Source organism: Sebastes umbrosus, chromosome 6 (genome assembly GCF_015220745.1).
Source record: "Sebastes umbrosus isolate fSebUmb1 chromosome 6, fSebUmb1.pri, whole genome shotgun sequence".
In the NCBI taxonomy this organism is placed as follows: Eukaryota; Metazoa; Chordata; class Actinopteri; order Perciformes; family Sebastidae; genus Sebastes; species Sebastes umbrosus.
In genome coordinates this window covers 1049655-1073341 of record NC_051274.1, presented here as the reverse complement: position 1 = coordinate 1073341, position 23687 = coordinate 1049655, and the positions used below count along the sequence as shown (strand labels likewise).

Genomic DNA, 23687 nt, shown 5'->3' with positions numbered 1-23687 from the left:
CCTGTACCACAGCACTGGGGACCGAGCCTGCTGCTATCCACTGGTGTGTGGGCTCAGCTTCAAAACCGACTACACCGCACTTCACTTGGTGATTGCAGCCCCATCTCAGTGCTAAGGAGGAAGGCGACCGACAGATGCAAAGCGAGACAGCGAGAGTGAGAGAGACTTGCAGACATGGCCTCCCCCAATTATAGCCCAAACATTGCCACTCTATTCACTTTACTCTTCGCCTGCTCCTGACAAAACCCTGTCGTGATTCCTTCAACCAGCACTCGTGTTCTCCCTGACACTCTCTAGGCTCTAATTAGGCTTGTAAATAATTATTGCAATTAAAGCCTACAATTAGGAGGAGTGAAGCACTGCCATTAGTTTCACAATAAATGTCATGAGCATTCTGCATAGGCGCAGGGAGGAAAGAGACAAATGCAGTGCCATTATAGAGGCAGACAGACAGTGAGAGTGAAAGAGACAGAAAGAGAGAAGGGGGGTATATGACGGCAGTTGACATACTCGCAGCTCTTAATTATAGAGCTGATTATTCTGGCAGGATGGCTCCTGGACTGTTCCTTTGGCTCACATTCACAAAGTGACAAAGTGTGCATGCACACACATACATTACACACAAATGTGAACAACGTACACACCTACTGTACCGACCTTGTCTCCTACAAATTCATTCCCTTCTCATTCCCAGGGCGTCAAATATCAAGGCTTTGTCACGGCCATCGATGTTCGATACCGCCGCACAAGGCACCCCTTAGCATCGTATGAAACGCACACGGGCGTTCCATTAACAACAATGTAAACCCGTCTGCAGCAACAGTTATTGCTCCGGGAAAGTGTGCCGGGAGTATGGTGACGTAGTTGAAAGAGAGAAAAGACACACTAAGGGCGGGCGGGAGGGAAGGTGGATGCGTCCAACAAGCACAGGGCTTTCATCCAGGAGGCCGCTGTTTGTTTGTTGTGCATCACGTTACAAGCTGATTGTAACGTGATGCACTTCTCCTGTTCGTTCATGTTCAACACTATGGTTAGTGTCATTTTCACTGTACAAATATCGCAGTTTTAAGCCCAACAATGTAGTTCTTTCCTAAACCCGACTATGGTGGTTTTGTTGCCAAATCCTAAAGTGATGTCAAGGGTAACTATAGTGGTTTTGATGCTGAAAATATAGTGAGTGACGCCAAGGGGCGGTGAGAACAAAATTACATTCCCACACAACTAAACTGCATTCTCAATTACATTTCGAGGGAAACACATTTTCTCCCGGATTACTGTCACAGTTTTAAACACGTGGTTAATGTTGTGAATTGAATCAAAAACACAACAAAACTACTTGGCTAGGTTTAGTAAAACATAATAGTTTGGCTTAAAATAAATGCATTTGTTATGGAAGTAAAGTCCATTTGTTTGGCAGCCCGTTATCCCGAAAACAGGAGCCCACTGTTCCGAAGGCCCGTTACTCTGAAAATACAAACTCTCAATGTGCAATAAATAGAAGCATATTGCTAATTAATATGCAATATGACGTCATTGGACCTTCCCGGTCGTAATATTTTTTTCCTACCATGGCTAAGGCATGATCCCCCCCCTTTACTCTGCCTCTTCTGATTGGCTTACCCTGATGTTCTTACCCTAAACCTAACCAACCCAACCAACGAAGGCAATGAGCAATAAGAGGCAGAGTGGTGTTACGGTCCGATGACGTCATTCTGCATAATAATTAACCATGTGCTTCTGTTTGTTGTAGGAAGAGTGTATTTTCGGAGCAATGGACCTTTGGAACAATTGCCGTTGTTTTTGGGATAACGGGCTGTCAGACAAATGGGCTTTTGGCCCAATAGAACATTTTCTGAATATCTGGGTTTCAAAATAATGGGCCGATGGAACAATAGGCAATACCGGGTGAAAGTCCTGTGTTTGTTTGACCCCTCCATCCACCCCAACCTCCTCCTTACGTTGACTTTAATATGTCAAAAAAAAACATAATCCACATCACATAGAGAATGAAACCGGAGCTCAGTCAGAGACAAACAGCACTGTTTCTAGATAATGAGGCACTTTAAGCAGGTTCAAGGACAGGTTTGCTAATCAAGGTGCTTAGAGTGATGATTTCCTGCCTAACAATGACCACATCTATCCAGCAATTAGCTGCATTCATCCTGTGCAGAATTTTCCAAGAATTCCTCGTGGTTCAACCACGTAACAAAAGTGCAGGCTGCATGTAAAAATGAGATCTTTCTTTCTTTTTTCTTCAGGGGCTACGTTTGTGGGAGCAACAGTCAGCTGGATAATAGCAAACTCTGGGAGACTGCAGACAGACAGAGACAGAGGTGTCAGAGAGTCTAAGGATCAGGTATCCTTTTCCTCATTATCTCATATTATGTCAGGGGGCCAGTGAGAGACTCCTGCGGGAGAGATGGGGGGGTTGGGGTGTGAGGAGACAGCCGTGAGTTTTTTTAGCTGGTATAGACACACACATGATCGTAAAGCCAGACACAAACAAACCCTCGTGTGTGCCTTGAAATCTATTCATACAGGACGTGACACTATGGAGTCTATTTTGCGACATCAAGCACCATGGCTCTGCGAATTCACAGCTTGTACTGTGCGTTACTATGTATTGACCTCTGCTGATATATCAGGGGACTTGGGTGTGAAGGTGGGAGAGGGAGGGTATGGGGGTGGATGGATGGATGGATAGGGAAATGGGGGGTAAGAGGGGGTTCAGCTCAGGTTGGGACCTGTGTGCACAGGCTTCTATTAATTAACAGCTTGATGGGGGCTGACAGGACGTGTGCTGCTATCAAATAATGAGGTTAGGATTGGTCAATGGTTCCAGGGCACAGAACCTGATTAACACTAATCCTGGCTTAAGTCAATTAACAATGCCTGCTCAGGGACTCATGCAAATGAGGTGCCTTTGTTAGGTGGGCAAGCACAGGGGGAGCAAACAGGGCTCGACATTCAGACGTGTAAAACATTGCCAGAACATAGCCGAAAGGGGGAAGGATACTCATATCGGTCATCACGAGAATTAAGTAGCTGACTAGCAGTGGTCAAGCAGATGGATTCCATAAAAACATGATTCAACGATGGGGCGTCTCTTACTGACCTGCTGAGTGACCCCTTCGGTCTGATGAACAGAGTCAGTGAACCCTTGAACTTCCCACACCCCCTGACCTCACGATGCTGAGAGAGGCCGCACATAACCAGATAAAATGCACATGCATTAAACCGAACGCATGGAGCATGTATGTCAACATGCATCCACATAAACCTTCCAACACGTCTGATTCAGGCAGGAAACGGGGCGCATGCAACACAAACACGCATATTCACTTCCAATGAGGAGAGATATACAATGTGGTTAGTGAATTTTCTTTGAAAAGCACTACAAACCACATAACGTTTCATTCAACAGCTGCAGTGTCATATGATACCAAATCAAATGGCTGAAAAATAAACCATTAATCGGCAGACACTGAGGGGATTGTAGTGGGGGACGGGACTGGAAACAGAGTGAGAATAACACCCTTTAATTTCCCAAATTTAAATATAAAAATGGAAATAAAAGAGTAGTCAAACAAGGCTGAATGAGAAGGAGTGAACCAACAGAAAGAAAAATGGTTAAAACAATAAATGCAAATAAATATGCTTAAAAATTACAAGAAAAAATAGAATTAGCGCTTTGTGGTTGTATGTCTCCGCCAACCAGTCAAGTTTCAGTTTACATCCATGTCCTTCCAAAATGTCATCATTATAGCCTATTAAACATTTGTGTGAAATTGTCATAATGACTTCTTGAGTTATGGCCAAAAACATGATTGGTGAAGTCACAGTGACCTTGACCTTTGACCACCACATTCAAATCAGTTCATCCTTGAGTCCAAGTGGACGTTTGTGCCAAATTTGAAGAAATTTCCTCCAGGCACTACTGAGATATCGCATTCATGAGAATGGACCGGACGGACAGACAACTTGAAAACATAATATAATACTACAATACTAACAGTACTGAAAAAATACACTTAAGGTAAGCTACCACCAAGTAATAGCAACGTGTAGACCCAAACTACACACATACAAATACGCACACACACAAATCTCAAGATTAAGGGAGCTTGACAAGTGTGTCAGGGATGAAAGGGGCTTCTTCAGAATGAAAAGCTAAATGGCATCATCAATAACATTGGATGAGAGTATTGACAGGGGAATTTATCCTAATTTGTCCAGGTGTCAATATCAAGTGAAGCTGTCAGGGTAGTAGCGGAGAATCTAAAGGTTCCAATCTGCAGCCCCCCCTTAAAACCCCCCCTCCCTCCCATACCCCCTTCCCAACTGCTGAGCACCTGGATAAGGAAGCAACCATGCGATTGATTTGCTGGCCCTCACCCCCATACGGTTGCAGAGCTGACCCCCGCCGTCGCGCTTAACATCCCAGATAAAACATGACGGCCAATCTATCAAGACCGATGTCTGCAGTCTGACTGATAGCGGGCTGTCCCGGAGATGTTTGTCTGTTGTTGAAATCTGTCGAAAAACAGATAGAAGCTAGTAAGCTGTGGCCACGGCTCCCCTCTTGTGATCGGCCCCGATGAGGATGGGATGGGATGCAGATGTGTGGTCCACATGTTGGCACAGTTTTCTCATGCATGACGGAGAATCATTGTTCAGGTCACTTCTCTTATATGAACACTGGTGTAGATTTTATGGTTGCCTGGCATATATGGCACCTCCTGTGCTGTCAGTTGTACCATGTAAAACAAACCTCACTTGACCTCAATTGAAGGCCTATGTTAGGTACAATATATCTTTCTTAACTCCCATTCATGCGGCTCAAAACCCAACCACGGATTCAACAGGGGATTTGGTAACATTGAGGAACTTAGAAGAGAAAGATATCTCTTAAACCCTGAGGGATGCAGAAAAGCATTTCGCATTCAGAGGAACGAGGGGAAGAAATTCAGCGTTCAAGTTTTTGAACCTCAGTTATGTGGAAACAAGACTCGGTCAAAACCGAGTACATGACTGGACCGTGTATGGTCAGTCTGTGAATGTGTGGCTAAATTGTTACATAAATAGTCAGTGGTCATGTCTATAATGTTAAATCCAGCGGTACATGTCCAGCAGGTCCAGCGAGGACACTGCTCAACTCATCTAGCCATTCAAGCGATGACGTACCCTATCGTGGAATGCACCTGATTGGTTCCTGGTTTTCTGCTTGCCGTTTCAAACAGGAAACAACATGGCGGCCTGTTTGTAAACGTTCTGTTATTCCGTGTAAACAATCCACCAAAACCTACTTCTGAAAACATTTTAAGCGAGTAACAGGCTATGCTACTGCTGAATCTCATTTCATTTCAGAACTGCCTCGCAGAGTTTAACAGCTTGGTACAAGTTTCGTGAGCCGAATGCGTCGCACTGGACAGGCTCATTTGCATAAAGTACTGTTCCCCGCCTTTTCATTTTGAAAGAGCAACGGCCAATGAGGAAACTCCACGCATCTTCATCTCCCAGTCACTCAGTGACAGACTTTTGCATTTGTAGGGCTGACCCTCTGCAGTCCAGCCAAAAATGGGATTGTGGGAAAAGACCTGAGAAGAGAGTTCTAACTGAATTCTACACAACTAATTGCTCTTTCATCCTGACAGCTGCCTCTTGATTGTCCTCTGCCCTGTAATGGTGGTTAGTTGAGTGTCGCTGACGGACAGATTGGTGAGAAACCCAGAGATAAAGGTCAATGGTCAAACCCCTGGTCTTGTTCACTCTCTGGCAGCTGCAAGCTAACCAGACTGCCCTGGGGGCCGACACAGGGTCAAGGGACAGCAAGGCAACACTTGTTGAGGTAGTGGTAGTCGCCGGAAACCCTGTCGCTACTCAGCCCTGACTGCAAACTAACAAAACAGTGGAAAGGAAAAAGGGGCTCAGAAGAAGTAGACACAGATCTTTTGTCATTGTGCCATTTGGACTTTGTTTTCCCTATACTGTTGTGTCCATTATTTGGGCCTGAACCTTTGCCAGACAGCTTCCATCCCCACCAGATTAGTGTTCCTCTTCTACGAGATAAGAAAGAAAGCATCTTAAGCTCTGAAATAGATGGTTAAAATAAGAGTTGGGCTTTTAGGAAGAAAAAAACACACAATAACAGACACATACTTAAGTCTTTGAATGAGTGGCCTGGACATGAGCCAGTCCTATCTGCTTGTTGCTGAGGGTGTAAATAGTAAACCCGAGAAACAAAAGGCTCTACACCAACACTGCTGCTAGTTTTTTTTAAAGTCTGCACAAGCTGCGACACCTACAGCGCACAGTGGAAGGCCTGGCTACAAGCCATCATGTGTTCCACGGCCATTAACACATGAAATCAGTGTGTCGTACACACCAAAGTCCTGCATAATAATGAGCCAGTAGAATGTCAGCTAATCTAAGCCCGGACGAGGTGTGAATGAATCCTATTTCCTCCTGTCTTGATAGCCACTGAACCCATTTCCTCCCAATCTAACCACACCAGCCAAACAAAAGGTTTTGGGGGAGAAGGAGGGAGGAGAACCAGAAACAGGGGGAAAGGAGGGTGGGGGTGCTTGGAAGGAGAACAGGTTGCCTCATACACAAAAAAAGAAGAAAGAATCCATGCATGGATTTCAAATTTCACAGCTGAGCACCTGGAAGAAATTGCCAGGCTTGAAAAAAAAGGACTTCTTTTCTTTTCTGATAATCTGCGAGCTGTAATGTTGCCGTTCCATACATGGAGCCGGGTAAGGGAGGGAGGACGGCGTACGAGGAGTGGAGGCTGAGGGGGGTTTAACGTTTGCTAAAGAGCCAAGAGTGTATCGGAGAGTGACAGCAGCACATGGCTGAACGCCTCTATAGGGGGAGGACTGTCCATGAAAGACGAGTCTGTTTTACAAGCCAGCTCAGTATCCCACAGTCGGTCATGCTAGCAAGAATTTCACACTTATCCTTTTAAAGAGCTGGCAATTAGACGGCCACTATTTCACTGGGAACACTATTAGCTGTTGAGGTCTATTATGTACTCTTGTGTGCCACAGCCATAAAACATCACAAAAACCATTGAGCTCAATTACAAAGTCAACACCTGCCTCTTTCCTTGAGATTTAATTAAGACATGATAAAGACGTAACCACTTATGTTTTTTGTGTGCTTTCTCTGTTTTTCTTCTTTTCTTTATTAAGGTGTTTTCAAAAATCTTTTCAGGCAGAACTAAGGCCCGCGCCACAGGTATCACTTCAAAACCCTTTCAGATGTTAAATCTTGATTGTTCCCCATGAATAATACATTATAGCCCGGGCTCTGCGTACTGGCCGCTGACCAAAGCAACCGACATAATGCAGTCACTGATTCTCAACCGTGTGTGTGTGATGAGTGCTCTCCCAACCGCTGGGTGCCAGCGGCCATAACAGCACAATGCAGCACAAAGGGAATGAAAAGGCCTCATAAAAATGTTGATAATCCAGGCCCCAAAAGACCCCATTCGATACTGGAGTAGTTGTCGCCATTTATCCCAGTGCGCTGCATTGTGTTGATAAACCGACAACAAAGAGAGCGAACGGCGCTTCAGGCCTCGTGCGGGCCACAGTGTCAGGCATGCTTGTGTATGCCTCTGTTGGCTTGAACTCCCAAAATGCAGTGCAGCAGCACACACAAACAAACACAAATACGGGACTGGTCACAGTGTTTAAAGAAACAGGTGAGGCCCTTTTGCATTCTCACGCCTCGTTTCCACAGTTTTGTTTTGTGTCCGTAAATCTACACATTATACCGATTCCACCCCCTAGTGTTCAACGCAAGGAAACACATCTTTATGGATGGATAGAAACGTCACCACAGATATGGGAGAGAAGTTAACTTTGTCTGGTTTTCGCCATCCAGTCTTGAAAAGTCACATCTATACATTTTTTGTGAAAAGTTTGACAGCATGTTAGCTAACGTTGGTAGCATGCTAGCTGTGTGACATCTAAAATGCATGCATAGTGGTTCATACGTCTTTTAACAAAATATTTCACAAAAGAAATTATAAATAGACCTGTAATACATTCATCAATCAGTTATTAATTCGATTCGTTAATTAAATTCTGAAATAAATACGTTCTGTTTTGTGACCGTAAATTTGTATAGTATACGGATTAGGCCCCTTAGTGTTCAACGCAAGTAAATGCATCTCTTTATGGATGGATAGAAACGCCACCGAAGATATGGCAGAGAAGTTAATTTTGTTACTCCGTCCAGTCTAGACGAGTCACTCATTCAGAAAAAAATGATATAAAGAGCTGTATTACAGTCACCAATCACTTATTAATTTGCTGATTCCACAGGAAGTAAGCATAAAATGCTAACTCCCTGTGGTCTGTCCGTAATCTGCCGCAAAAGTTAAAATTTTTCAATGTGCTCGAGGCAAATTACAGAACGGAAAAAACGAAAGGAGGAGTTTCACAAACACATCGGAGATCACGGAGGTTCCCATAAGAATGGATGGAATTCCGGTTGACTCGCATACGTACACAGAGCTATGTGGAAACAAGGCGTTAGGCATACACATCCTGAAAGAAACATGAGAAAGAGAGGAAAAATAGGAGTGGTTGGTAATGAATGAGAGACAGAGAGAAGGCTTCAGTTAGTGGGGACGAGGCTAGGCCAAACACTCATGCACATCCAACGCACTGAATTTGCATGAGCTGGCAAAAGCACCAGTGGTTTAGCTCTGCTCCAGCTGCCATTCACACATGGATACTCTTTCTACCTGTTTGATTAGAGCCTCTACTGGAATTGTTACGGCTTCGGAGTATTGCTGTAGGCACGGTGCATCTGGCTGTATGTAAAGCAGGGCTTATAGACAAAGGTTAAAGCCCTCTGTGCTTTACTATGTGAAACTCCTGTAGTACACCCATGCATGCTTTGTTAAAGCAGTGGGAAGATGTGGTATTCACTTTGAAATCTGCAGCTTTTGATGCAATATTAACTGCAGCGAGGTGTTTCGGGAATGTAAGACATTACATTTCATATGACGCAGACGCAGAGGAGAAGACAGAACAAGAGGAGAAGGGAAAAAGTCGAGGAGGCAGCACAGCTGATTCTCCCGAAACAAGACATGACCTTTTTCCTCTCCATCACTGCGTCTGCCGCCGGCATCGCTACCCAGCCGAGTACCAAAATCGCCGGATTATCGGTCTAAATATAGAAACAGTCACACACACACACACACACACACACACACACACTCGCGCAACATGACTCAAACATGTGATCTGGCAGAAATCCGTACAATGGATCTGCAGAATGACTGGATGCACGAGGACAGTTGGAAGACACAAAGTGTGAGTCCTGAAATTCATTTTCAGGACTCACACTTTGTGGCATGTTTTTGAGGCTTTTTCTATAGAGGCGCCATAGCGGATATACACACAGATGTCTGAAGATTAATCTTGAGATGAAAACCTGCTGTTATGTATTTCAGAACTGTCAGTAATGATACAGCACCCTACAGGAAGGCACGCACACACATACACAGACTCATACTGCTCCTGGAGAAGACAAAGTCAGTGAGCCAGGTCTTTTCATCAGTTCCACTGCGCTGCCTCTCATTGGGTCAATCTCACCACATCATTAATATGGCGGATGCTATTGTCATTACATCTACAAAACAAAAGCACAGTTTAACATGGCAGCACCACGGATCGAATGTGAAACAGGGAGCTATTAAATATGTTCGGGGGGTGAGTGAATGTGTGAGTGTCAGAAAGAAACAAATGAGAACGAGAGAGAAAAGTTCTTTCACGCGCTGAAAGAGAACTTGGGGCCGGCAGTGAATGTGTAAGAGACTGAAGAATATCTATACATATGCAGTAGGTGTAATCTATATATATGCGGGTGAGAGAAAAAGGCTAGATGAAAAGCCTCCGAAAGCCTTATGGAGATCCCATTTGAATACAGAATGGGAGTGCTCGCATGTGTCTGTAATTATAGTTTCGTTTTTTGTGCGAGTGTACATGTGATTGCGAGAGCCGGCGTATTATGTCGGCGCCTATGCAAATGAAATCGGAGGGAGCATGTGCTCTGTGCGTGCGCGTGTCCCCGTGGGTGCCTGTCTGCGTGTTTGTGTTTACAAAGGCCTCGCACATCCCACGATTCTCAGCTCCGCCGCAACACACACAGACAGGTGTGAGGACCGGGGAGGGAGCGAGAGCCCAGATTGTGGGAGCATGGCCTCGCTGAGCAAATATTACTCTCGCTCTCCCAATTCTCTCTCTCTCCCATTCAATGTCTGTCTCTCTCTTGGTCTCCTCGCTTTCCCACTGTGCCAAACACAGAGGGCCTCTTTGTTATTCAGAGTCGGAAATGCAACTGGAGCCAAATGTGCCCTGCTTTCCGTTTGATATCATCCCTCCCTTTGTTCTTGCCGCCTCCCAACACCATGCGCTTGGCCTCAGACAGCATCGGCTGGGCACATGGGAACAAGCGGAGCTCAGACGAGATAGATCTCGTGATGTCCTGTGTGTCTGACTCCAAGTGTAGCTCGAGGTGACATTTAGGTGAGATAAAGGTCACATAAATGATTTCCACTGAATGCTAGTGTGAAGGGGTTGCTTTGAAGGTCGCTACTGTTTTTGTTTTTTTTACAGTGTGTAATGCTACAATTTGGTACCCAATACTATACATGGCCGTATAGTAGGTAGAAGGTTAGAAGGTAACCCACAAGTTGCGAAAAAGTGTGAAAACCCTCGCGAGACTCACTGCCCGACGACCTATCCTAACCATAACCATTCAAGGTCAATGCCTGACCTTAACCAATCAAGGTAAATCCCTAACCTTAACTATTCTAAGACAATGCCTAACGTTAACCATTTGAGGTCAATGCCCAACTGTAACTATTGGAGGTCAATGCCTAACCTTAACTATTGGAGGTCAATGCCCAACCTTAACTATTGGAGGTCAATGCCCAACCTTAACTATTGGAGGTCAATGCCTAATCTTAACTATTCAAGGTCAATGCCTAACATTAACTATTGGATGTCAATGCCTAACCTCAACTATTGGATGTCAATGCCTAACCTTAACCATTCGAGGTCAACGCCTAACCTTAACTATTCAAGGTCAATGCCTAACCTTAACCGTCCGAGGTCAATGCCTAACCTTAACCATTCAAGGTCAATGCCTAACCTTAACCATTTGAGGTCAATACCCAACCTTAACCATTATAGGTCAATAACCAACGTTAACCATTATAGGTCAATGCCTAACCTTAACTATTCAAGATCAATGCCGAACTTGAACTATTCAAGGTCAATGCCTAACCCTAACCATTGAAGGCCAATACCTAACCTTAACCATTAGAAGTCAATGCCAAACCTTAACTATTTGAGATCATTGCCTAACCTTAACTATTCAAGATCAATGCCTAACCTTTACCATCTCGCAAGAGTTTCACAACTTGTGGGTTACCTTCTAGACATCCTCACTTCAACCCCCTGAGTAGAGGGAGGTTATGTGAGTAAAAAAACAAATAGTTTCTGTTGAATTTGTATGAAAAAAAAGGTTGAATGTGTGTGTGTGGCCACACCAAATCCCGATCCAGTTACTCCGCCAGGTGCGACTATCGAGGTGGTATCCTTGAACATGCAAGGCAACATCCCCAAAGTAGTTGAGAGCATTTCAGTATGTGTGTGTGTGTATCTGTCTGCTTCGATCCTCCCCGACCCCCAGAGAACAAGACAGAAGAGTCTACATGCTGAATACTAATAATATTCACTAACATCACTTCTCATTCAGATGACTAGCAGTTATGAGCTCAACATCAAACGCTTGTTTCATCTGCAGAATAAGTGGGAATAAAGGATTTAGTAAATATGGGAGAGAGACTTTAGACTCGGTACAAACTCGTCTTTATTTGTGGAATCTGTCATGCCTTGCTGCAGAGTCATCATCTCACTGTAAGATACATGTGCGTTTTGTGTTTGTGCATGGAAGTAGCAGATTTGAATCCATATCCTGGAGATATCCATAAAAATACAACTAAATCCAGTACTACAGATGCAGTAGTTAGCAGTTGTAACATATATATAATATTTTAATGCGGTAATAGACAAGTTTTTGTTGCTTTAACTTATCATTATGAAGTAAATGTTAACTGAACAATGTAGCGGCTATAGAATTATGACACCATCTGTGTTAAGATTGCTTTCACTATGCAATTCTGGCTGCCAATGAAGGCTCGATTTACAGCACTTGGTTTCATTTGCAGCAGGCCACCACTGCAAAATGTAGGCTACATAACAGAAACATTGGGGTGTTTGACTCTGCCTTTATCATAGCACTGAGATTGGGGTTTCTAGTTAAAATTTGGATTCTTACGGTTGTTTCTTGCTTTGGACAATAGCCAGGCTGCTAGCGATAGCCATGCTGCTAATGCCAGAAAATGAACCAGGAGCTAGAAGGAAGCCAGGACCAGCCACTAGCATTAGCTAGCATTAACCATGTTGCTAACGCTATCGCTAGCGGTCAGAAACAGACATCATTCATTGATTTACTGATTCATTGTCCGTTTGATAATCTAAACAAAGAACATGTTTTCTTGCGGTGGCCTTTCTAAAATGAGCAGTGGTGAAACTCACTCTATTCTTTTCGACCCATGGCAGTGGGCTGTATAGATGGACGACGCCTCTCCTCTTCCTCCTACTGTACAAAAGTGAAGCCAAAATATCCTGATACGGGAGATGCCATCTTGAGATTTTGACGTGATTTGGAGCCAGAGTCTGCGCAGTAGTGATCGGGGGTCTGAAGCCACTGTATCGAGGTCCCGCCCACACACCCACCCAAACCAATCATAAGCCGAGCACGGCCGCAGCTTGTTAGCGTGAGCCACCTAGCTGCTACGTTAGCACCACGGTAGCTGTTTGGCTAGAAAGACAAAACAACTAATCATAACATCTCTATGACTACATTTATGATCAAATTGACACATGTTGTATTACACAGTCTGGTGACGGTTAAGGAAAGTTAAAGTTACATCTACTCTCACGCACAATTCCTGAGGGGAGTTGAAAAGTTGTCTGTTGCCATTTGAATGCACTGTAGCCTCTGTAGAAATGTTAACAAAGGAGTTTTAAATAATCTGTTTTACTAAGAATCTCAGCAGCAGTAATATTGGTTGAAGTGTGGACCTATTACTTGTGATGTGATTGCATTTGACATTGTTATATTTTATTCTCACAGCAGGCAAGTGTCTGACTACTGCAACTTTTCAATTGTCTTTTTGTTGTTTTTCAGAGTGGAATAAAACAAAATGACACACAGCACAGCTATGTGTTGGTCACAGACTCTGAGGGGGAGAAAACTGGAGATTATATAGTAACCCTGTTCACTCCTCTCTCAGCAATGGATACCATTGTCTAAATAACTCCTTTACACCACATCCGCCCACCGTGGTTCCTAACCTGTAAGCTGGAGCCAGCCAGTTGTTTGAGTGTGTTAAAAGCAGAGATAAGGAGAGAGGACTGCAATCTATCACCTCACACTGACAGCCTCGCACGTCGTCTGTCTCTTGGGCTGCCGCGCTGCCACGCTCCCCTGCAGCTGCTCCTCCTCTCCTCTCCTCCCCTCACTTCATCTCCTTTTCTATCCTACCATGTTCTCCTCTCCTCTCATCTACTCACCCCCACTGTCCTTGTGTCCCCTTCCACCCTCGTCTGCCCTCGCCTTTTACCTACTTAGTATGTCCGCTGCATTGATGGCTATCGGCTGCTTCCCCCCCGCCGTGCAATGCTGTGTCACTTCATTAGAAGTGTGAAAGGATGACCTTGCACTATGTCTCTCTTTTTTTGCTCAGCGTCTCTCTTTACTCTAAGTCATACACTACTCCAGCTGTCCTTCTTTCCTTCATCACTCTTCCTCTCATACTCTGCCTCAGCCAGCCAGCCGGCAAGCAAGTGCCCTTCATCCCTCTCTCTCTCTCTCTCTCTCTCTCTCATTTTGTCTTTTCCTTGTCTCTCTATTTCTTTCTTTCTCCCTGCCCTCATTGTTCTCCTTCATTATCAAACGCTGTCACAATGTCCCCCGCTGTGCCACCCAGGTTATTTATAGCTAACAGAGGGTGGCGGTGCTGGTGATGCTGAGAGGTGGGCCATCTTGGGCCCTGCTGGAGCACACACACATTCACACACTTTTCCTGACATTCAGAGATACACACACACACACACACACACACAAAGACACGCTTAAACCCTCCATTCTCCTGCAAGAGGGTACTTAGTGAATAGGAGTCTTTCCAACACCTACCTGTCTCTCAGACATGACGTAGAGGTAGTTGCGGTCGAGGGAGAAGGCCATATCTCGCAGGACAGGGCTGCCGTCCTTGATCACCGACATCGTCTCATACTGGACGCCGCCGTGAGGAGGCCCGTCGACGCGAATCTGAGAAACACACAAACATTTAACAGGTCCATGATTGCTATTTATATCAGCGTGACAGCAGGGGTGGGAAAACAGACGGAGAATGATTGACAGGGATGACAAATGGGGGTCAAATAATATTTTCAAAACAATCTATCGTTATCGTTTAGCGACTTTGTGATTCAGGTAGCTGGAGATATGCCATGAGGGCTGTTTGAATAGTGAATGAGTGAAGAATTGAAAACGGCAGAGAGATGATTGAAGCGAGGGTAAGCAGAACGTTTTTTGCATCATTAGGCAAAAATTCCATAACATGACTTTGGCCAATCTCAGGTCATTTCAGAGAGAGAGCGTTCCTATTGGCTGTTCATTCAACGGAGACAGCTGTCAATCAAACAGTCAAATTAGGCAGCGCTGATCAAATATGAATCAATATTCTTTTACTGTAATGCCTATTTCTTGCATAGAATGTTTTCAGAGACATCTTGTAGTGTACTGTAGGGGTGTGACGAAATATCGTGCCACGAGATATTGCGATATAAAAACGTGACAATATGCATTGTCGAGACAAAAACTGAATGGCGAAATCAGGGCATAATAGGTACTACGTACATACGGGCTCCGGGTCTAAGGCTGCAGCCTCTTCCTGCTGCTGTGCAAGGCCTCTGGAAGGACGCCGAGTATGCGTCATATCTTCGGGTACAACACATGCGCAGTAAATCTGGTCTGCCCTCGCCAAAATTGAACCAATCGCAACGCTTCAGTCTCACTGCGCATGTGTCATACCCCGAGAGCCATGTCCGCCCGTGTCCCAGCCTCCTTCTATAGGCCTTGCTGCTCTGGGTCGGAGCTCCACACACATCAACACACACAGCGCAGTCAGCCGCGGTGGAGACGAGTTGACAACTATGTGAAGTGCAATAAAACTTTGCAAGTGTAAAGCCAAGATATTACATTTATTATTATATTAGTATTATTATACGTTATTAAAACTGTTCAACAAGCATAAACACGATGAAGGAGTTAAACATGTAGGAAAGCGACGTTTCAATCTGCTCTGTCTGCTGTCTCTCATCCACCGCTGCTGTTTACACAAGCAGAGAACGTTAGCTCGGCGGCTAACAGCTAACTGTTAACACGTGGAAGTTATTTAGTTGAGTTGTGAATGACTTGGAAATGACTAAAGCTGCAGTAGGCTGTGTAGTCCAACTGTTTAGGTTAGTTTGTCATGTATCTTATTGGTAGACTGATCAACTGGCTGATCAGCCCTAACGTTACCTGATGAGTGACATCAGGAGGAAGGACTGATACTGACTGATGGAGGACAGAGGGACAGGAGGACAGAGGACAGGAGGAAGGACTGTTACTGACTGATGGAGGACAGAGGACAGGAGGACAGAGGACAGGAGGAAGGACTGTTACTGACTGATGGAGGACAGGAGGACAGAGGACAGGAGGAAGACTGATGCCATAAAAAATGGAACTATAGGGCAAACAACAGCATTGATTTGAGTTTTGTGTCTTTTGAATAAAAGGCTGTTTTTACAGTCATATATTTTCTTCATTCAAGTTTTGTTAAAATTATTGTTATAATATCATATCGTATCGAGATTGTGAACCCAATATCGTGTATCGTATCGTATCGTGAGCTGAGTGAATCGTCACACCCCTATTGTACTGTTTAGCTGTAAAATGAGAAAGTTAGGACACAGAGGCACACAATGTTTTTCAGATTACCTGTCTCATGCACTACTGTCAGGATATAGTGACCGTTTTCTAAAAATAACTTTTTTAGTCACATTTGCTCCAATTCTACGCGCTGCTGCTTTAACATTCAAATACTTTCTTTTCAATTACACCAAAAATGTGTGGCACTCGTTGTGTTATTTCATGGTATGAGGTAAATGTCAGCCCCCTGTGGCTCCATATCGGATAGGGTTACAACAACTGCTAAGAATTATGTGCCAATATTATTAGACCTTTGTGAAACCTTAGCTCTGTTTTGCTTTCCTCTTTCTCCTGATGAGTGATGTATTCCCTCAGTTAAGCTTTGAACTTGAGGCCAAGACCACCGAACTACAAAAACAGTGCAAAAGCCTTCTAATGAGTAATGATTCGAGGTGCGTGACCCTTCACGATCATAGGCGCCGGAATGGAGGGTACAACAAGACTTTTGTCCCCCCACTTTCAGACGGTAATAAAGTGGTAACCTCTAATCCAGGTAGAACATTGGCGATAATGTCTATAAGCCGTCTAACATGTTGGACTTTATCCAATCACAATCAACCATTGTGTACCCTAATTCAAATGAAATCAAAGTATTTTGACATCAAGCCCGCTACAGTTTCATAATTAACCCAAAATATTTTTCCACTTCTCAATGGGTGAGGTCCGCGCAGTTGGATTGGAAAGGCACAGGGTGAAGGTGGCTCGCAGCTCCGACCATGAGTTGTACAGCACCCCTCGCCCGGACCTTGCCACTTCCAGGGCCTGTGGATTGCTCGTTGCACAATGCACCCTCTTAATTTCGCTTTCAAAGCGAACCACATTGATGCATTTAACTATTAAAAAAAGGGCTGTCAATTAAAATATTTAATCACGATTAATCGCATGATTGTCCATAGTTAATCGGGATTAATCGCAAATTAATCACACATTTTTGTATCTGTTCAAAATGTACCTTAAAAGGGAGATTTGTCAAGTATTTAATACTCATATCAACATGGGAGTGGACAAATATGCTGTAAATGTATGTACATATTTATTATTGGAAATCAATTAACAACACAAAACAATGACAGATATTGTCCTGAAACAGGTACTTAGCATACAAAAATATGCCCAAAGAAGAACATGACAAGCTAAAGCCCAACAGGCAACAACAGCTGTCAGTGTGTCAGTGTGCTGACTTGACTATGACTTGCCCCAAACTGCATGTGATTATCATAAAGTGGGCATGTCTGTAAAGGGGAGACACGTGGGTACCCATAGAACCCATTTACATTCACATATCCTGAGGTCAGAGGATAAGGGACCCCTTTGAAAATGGCGATGCCAGTTTTTCTTCGCCAAAGTATAGTGCAAGTTTAGAGCGTTATTTAGCCTCCTTTGCGACCATCTAGTATGACATGTTTGGTACCGATGGATTCTTTAGGTTTTTTAGTTTCATATGATGTCAGTATCTTCACTCTAGCCCTAAAACTGAGCCGTTAAACCTAAAAGTTACAAGTTGTGTTAATGCGTCAAAGAAATTAGTGGCGTTAAAACGAAATTTGCATTAACGCGTTATTATCACGTTAACTTTGACAGCCCTATTTAAAATGCATAACATTTTCTTCCAAGGGAGCATGCTCCTGGACTCCCCTAGAGAGTCCGAAGTCCACCCACCACCGTCTCACAAAATCCTGTGGGAAACACTGTATTAGGTCATCTAAAACGTAATGCCCCCCCACTTCAAAACTCATTCCGGCGCCGCTGTTGCTGACCTAAAAGGGCCCCTGACAGCCCTGTTTCTTCTTTATTCACCAGATCCTTGTTAGACAAATATATAATAACCAGGACAGTAAATCTTAAGGGGCAGCATGGGTTTGGTGATTCTGGGCGCTGAGAGATGTCTCTGTGATGTCACATGTCACACGGCCCTCCTCCACCCCATGAAAGCTGATGGCTCTATCATCTGTCCATCCCCGCCTGCCTCCCTCCACCCAAACATTCATCTATCTATTCAGATGGTGACAGCACCAAAGAGCAGCCAGACTCTCTAGAAAACATCACAGAGGGGAAAGTCAAGGTCATATGTCTGTCAAAAGGAGATCAACTGGGAGGGTACGTGAGCAAATGCGCACGCACACACACACACACACAGGCCTTTTTGTGTGTCAAACTGCCGCATGGTAAAGTAGGAGAAACGTGATGTAAGTTCACACAAAGCCCCTGGAGCTCTGCCTTCAAAGCTCGAGGGTTAGCCGAGTGCACGACAGCAGGCGGCACAGTTGAGGGACAGAGCTCAAAAGTGGTCGAGCCTTCCACGGCTGACCTGCGTCTGACCTTGGCAGGCTAATCCAAACACGGAAAAGAAGACATATGTGAAAACCATATGCGGGAGGGGAAAGGCAGGATGTGGGGGCCGTGCCAGTCTTCATCTGGTTACTGACACTGCAGTGTGGAGGGAGACCTCAGCAAACATGCTCATCCATAAAGCATGCCGGCGGCGCGCGGCCAGACCAGCGCTGCTCTGTTCAATGCTGTTACAGCGTGGGTGTTTTTGTGAGTTTTATGTGTGTGCACCCGTAGGAGCAGTCTGTCATGCTGTGATATGTGTCCTCCAAGCAGACCGCCTGCCACTAGGGATCACCAGATAACCCAACCTTCCCCCTGCACGCCTGCAGTTCATCTGAATCAGATCGCTATCACACAGTCTCTCACCGCTGTCCAGGGGCCTCTAAATTCACATTTGGCCAGAAACACACTCTCACACACACACAGCTGTCTTGAGAGCGTGTCCAGAACAAAACATCTACTATCCAGGCATGAGTATATTACACTTTGTTACTCACTACAACATAAGCACTACACACCAGGGCCCACCAATTACTAAACAGTTAAAGGTTCTCTATACGATATCCAGAGCATTAATATAGCAGCAAACAACTATTTGCTATGTAAAGATATAGAGGAGTAATGTCTACCTAAGCAGAGAATGAAGTCGCTCTCCCTCTGCGTGTGTTTAATCTGAGCTTCTCCGTGCTTTCTTGACATAGACAGGCTGGCCGTGTGTGCTTTTAGTGCATGTGAGCGTGCCCCCCTGGCTAGCTCACAGCCGCCGCTGATCTCATAGAGCAGTTACAGCTGATAACACCGTCCCGACCGACAGCGGCGTAGCACCCATCCTCCGGTACCCCCTCAGATTAACACTGTTTGCTCTGTCAGCAGTGTTGCCTTTGTTTTCACTGTTAGCACCGTTAGCTTCGAGCCGTCGGCTCAGCTGTCACCATGTTGAGAGCCGTGCAGAGGCAATAGAAATGCTCCCAATCTCGCATTCAGCACCGTTCTGTTAAGCAAACACATTTAATCAGGAGTGCGAAGTAAGGTTATGATAGTTTTGAATTTTGAATTTGTTTTGATTTTGTTTTAGTTTTGACTTCTCAATTTCATTTTTGTTTAGCTTTAGTTTGTTTTCAGAGTGTGTTTGCTAGTTTTAGTTTCTCAGAAAGGTTTGGTTTTAGTTTTTACTCATTTCATTTCAGTTTGTTTTTGTTAGAGCTAGGTATAATGTCTCAAAAGTATGTACATACAAAATATATGGTTGGAGAACTGTGTTGGAATGGCCATCATGTTTAATGTTTAAACTTCGTGCTACTTTAGTGTCTGATGTGAAGCAATCAGGGGGCAACCTCTGGGTCTGAAAAGTGAAGCCAATGTGTTAGTACCTTAAACTTGCATTCTTTCTAACAGCCAGCAGGGGGCGACTCCCCTGGTTGTAACGAAGTCTATGAGAAAATGAGCCTACTTCTCACTTGATTTATTACCTCAGTAAACATTGTAAACATGAATTTATCGCAATTGGTCTCAATCGCTAGTTTCAAGTCTTCTTCAATACAGCATGATGTTCATTTTGTAAACTATGCTCCCATTTAGAGTGAAATAGACGATAAGGGCGTGGCTACCTGGTGATTGACAGGTCACTTCAAGGGCGTTGTTCGGACTGGGAGTTGTCCGTGTTTTCGTGTGTTTTCTGTTCATTAAAGTTAATTATAACATTTGGCCGCCTAGAATATCTTATTCTCCTCTGGTTTCACTTCTGGTTGCAAAAAAAACAAGATGGCAGCGGCCAAAAACCGAGATGACAACGGAAAAAAATGCTGAATTTGAGGCTTCAAAACGGCAGTCCACAAACCAACGGGTGACGTCACGGTGACTACGTCCACTTCTTATACACACAGTCTATGGAAGCAATTGGGGCATAGCACCATCTCCTGAAACATCAAGTCCGTTTAATTTCTGTGGTTCAATGTCACGAGAGATGATGGAAATTCACGCCGTCTCCTTTTTCTGTAGTGATATATTAGAGCTGAAAAACTAAAACTGAAATTAATTCTTTTTCCAGGCAAGATTGTTTCAGTTTAGTTTTTCTTAAAGGATATAGTTTTTATTTACTTTAATTCACTGCTTATTTTCATTTTAGTTTTCCGTTTTACTTTACTATAATAACCGTGGTGCGGAGGTGTGTGCAAAGAGGTATATAATGAATGACCTTCCCTTTTACCAGCCACAAATACTGTTTGTTTCTCAGTCTCTGCTTCTTTTGTATATACTTTTTTTTCTAACAGCTTAGGTTTATGGCTCACACAGAGAAAATGGAATCAACAGAACGGACACTCAAGCACTCCAGAGGCACTCGCACTATCCCGCCGTGCACACACAAACACACCCACATCCAGTTGCTTTTCACGTTAAGAAGCCGCTTTCTCTATAGTAGCAGTAAATCTTGCTTAGTGTGTTACATTCACACTTATGCAGACACAAACACACACCCACGACATTGTAAGGAAGTGAAGAAATGAGTGAGTGAGTGTGAGGTGGGTTAGTTGGATGTGAGGGCAGGCTCACCTCTGGGTGGGCGAATGAGAGAAAATGAAAACTTTGGGCAAGTAAATGGAAAAACCACTGCTCTGACCAAAAATAATTCTGTCAAAAACTCCTCACTCCCTCACTCCCTCCCACGCTACCATTCCACTAGCCTACAGTATGTACCACCAGAGTAAGCGACTCTCAGGTCCAAAACATCCATTTTCTCGGCATCGCTTTACTTCAACCTTTAGCCTGCTCTCTCAGGTACTTAAACCTATCCCCTGTCTGCCCCATTTGACCCTGCATTATTTATCAGGCTGGGTGAGAAGGCTGCTAACAGGTTGGATTCATACCCTCAAGCCCCTCTGACAATATCACTGCGCCTCTATTTTAGGAGGAGCCATCCACTGAAACAACCCCCACTGCCCCAGAGAGCCGCCCTAGCTTTGGCCTGGTCCCCCATATCAACACCACAGCCATTAGCTGGTCTCTCTCTATCACCAGCGTCTGGGAGCTGCAACGGAGTAAAGTGAGGAAGAGGGGAAAAAGGTGAAGATGGATGAGAGTGTTGAAAAACATTCTACATGTACCCCGGGGGCATCGAGGCCTGTGTAGTTAATATCTGTGAAAAGAAAAAAACTGTGCTGTCTTGAATGCCAAAAAATGATCATCAGAAATTCACAATATTCCCATGTGGCATACGATATCCTTCATATACAAATAAATCCAAGCAGACATGCACAGAACCATTGTGAAAGACGCCTGGAGAATGGAGGACAGAAATAAATGTCCCCAGGCGTCACTGAGTAGGAGGACTTCTTAATGAGCTAGCTATAAATCCTGGAGCACACGCAGGGTTTCCATATTTAGTTTTCAAAATCCAAACCTCTTTCACATGTAACTTTGGATTACATTTCCTTAACTGCAGTACAAATGTAATATATCAATTGCCATTTTTTAAATGCTACCTGTGACAGAGTGGGTGAGAACACACCATTTGTTCCATGTGCACATTGATATATTTTGTCTAGGGCTGTCAATCGATTCAAATATTTAATCACGATTAATCACAAATTAATCACACATTTTGTATCTATTCAAAATGTACCATAAAGGGAGAATTGTCAAGTTTTTAATACTCTTATCAACATTGGAATGGACAAATATGCTGCTTGATGCAAATGTATACATTTATTATTGGAAATCAATTAAGTACACAAAACAATGACAAATCTCACAGGTACTGCATTTAGCATAAAAATGTATGCTCAAATCATAACGTGGCAAACTCAGCTGTCAGTGTGTCTGACTTGACTATGACTTGCGGGCATGTCTGTAAAGGGGAGACTCGTGGGTACCCATAGAGCCCATTTTCATACACATATCTTGAGGTCAGAGGTCAAGAGTCCCCTTTGAAAATGGCCTTTCAAAAATTTAGCCTAGGTTTGGAGGATTATTTCGCAACAAGTTAGTATAACATGGTTGGTACCAATGGATTCCTTTGGTTTTCTAGGTTTTCCATATGATGCCAGAATCTTCACTTTAGTTTTAAAACTGAGTCGCTACAACTTCAGAAAGATCGATTGCGCTAATGCGTTAAAGAAATTAGTGGCGTTAAAACTAATTGCGTTAACGAGTTTTCATCGTGTTAACTTTGACAACCCTAGTTTTGCCATTTGTTTGTTCCGCCAAAGTTCCAGCTTTACTCTGTGTTTAGCACTTTATTTTGTTACAGTTATATTGCAGGATAACTCAAATCTTAGACAAGTATTGATTAAAGGTGCAGTGCGTAGGATGGCATCATCTAGTGGTGTGGTTGCAAATTGCAACCAACTGAGTACCCCTCCGCTCACATCCTTCCTTTCCAAGACTGCAGTAACGTGATCCGCCGTGTGCAAAACCGTGGTAACACTGTTGGCCTCGCTCAGAGGCCATTCTTACCGTAATAATACTACTTTAGGAGCAACGAAAGTCATGCGGCAGCTATGCGGCTCACGTTACCGCAGTTTCACATGCGTGTTGGAGAACTATGGTGGCCTTCAGGTAACCGTAAAAATGTAAAAGGCGTGAGTTGTTGTCCTGAATACTGCCAATACTGAATATTTTGACATTACACCAGCTTAGAACAGCAAAAGTCCTACCGCATTTAGGAAGGCTGGATAAATGTATTGTTTGTTATTTTTTTCAATTTTTTTTAATTTTAATGTTAAAATAATGCTAAGTGTTATTAATATACATGTTCATTACTGAACGTTTCCAAAAGTTAACTTTTCTTTAGTGATATTAAAATTTAAAAGTTTTGGTATTGAAAAAAAAAAGTTAAATTATGAGACTTTTCTGTTATATTTGTGAAAGCAGGAGCCTCCCTGTAAAAGACGATTATAAGAGGGGGCAAAGTTCCCAAGCTGCCACATCCTGCAAAAAAAAAGAACTTTTGTTTCTATGTACAAACTTAACATGGCAGCACCTAGTCAGGAATAAGCGGGTGGGATGTGGGGGGGATTTGGCCAGCAGGGAAGCCATGGCAGCGGCATCAGAGGCCTCCCCTTGTGGCTACAAGGGCCTGTGCCAGCGGGGTGCTTTTGATCAGACCATGTAAGCACCCTGGAAAAACGTTTGAAGACTGACCAACTCCAATTCAAATTGCCCTTCTCCCTCTTTCTCTTTCTCTCTCCCTCGGTCTCACTGTTTTGAACAACCGTTGCCAGACA

The 23687-nt window shown here is 44.0% G+C and overlaps 1 protein-coding gene across 1 annotated transcript in view; it reads right to left on the bottom strand.

Moving 5' to 3' along the window:
- plxna2 (plexin A2) overlaps positions 1-23687 on the bottom strand; it is a 275749-nt gene that overhangs the window by 152580 nt on the left and 99482 nt on the right. Inside the window, 1 exon segment of the mRNA XM_037773809.1 lies at positions 14293-14427. Within this exon segment, the coding sequence (XP_037629737.1) occupies positions 14293-14427 (135 nt within the window).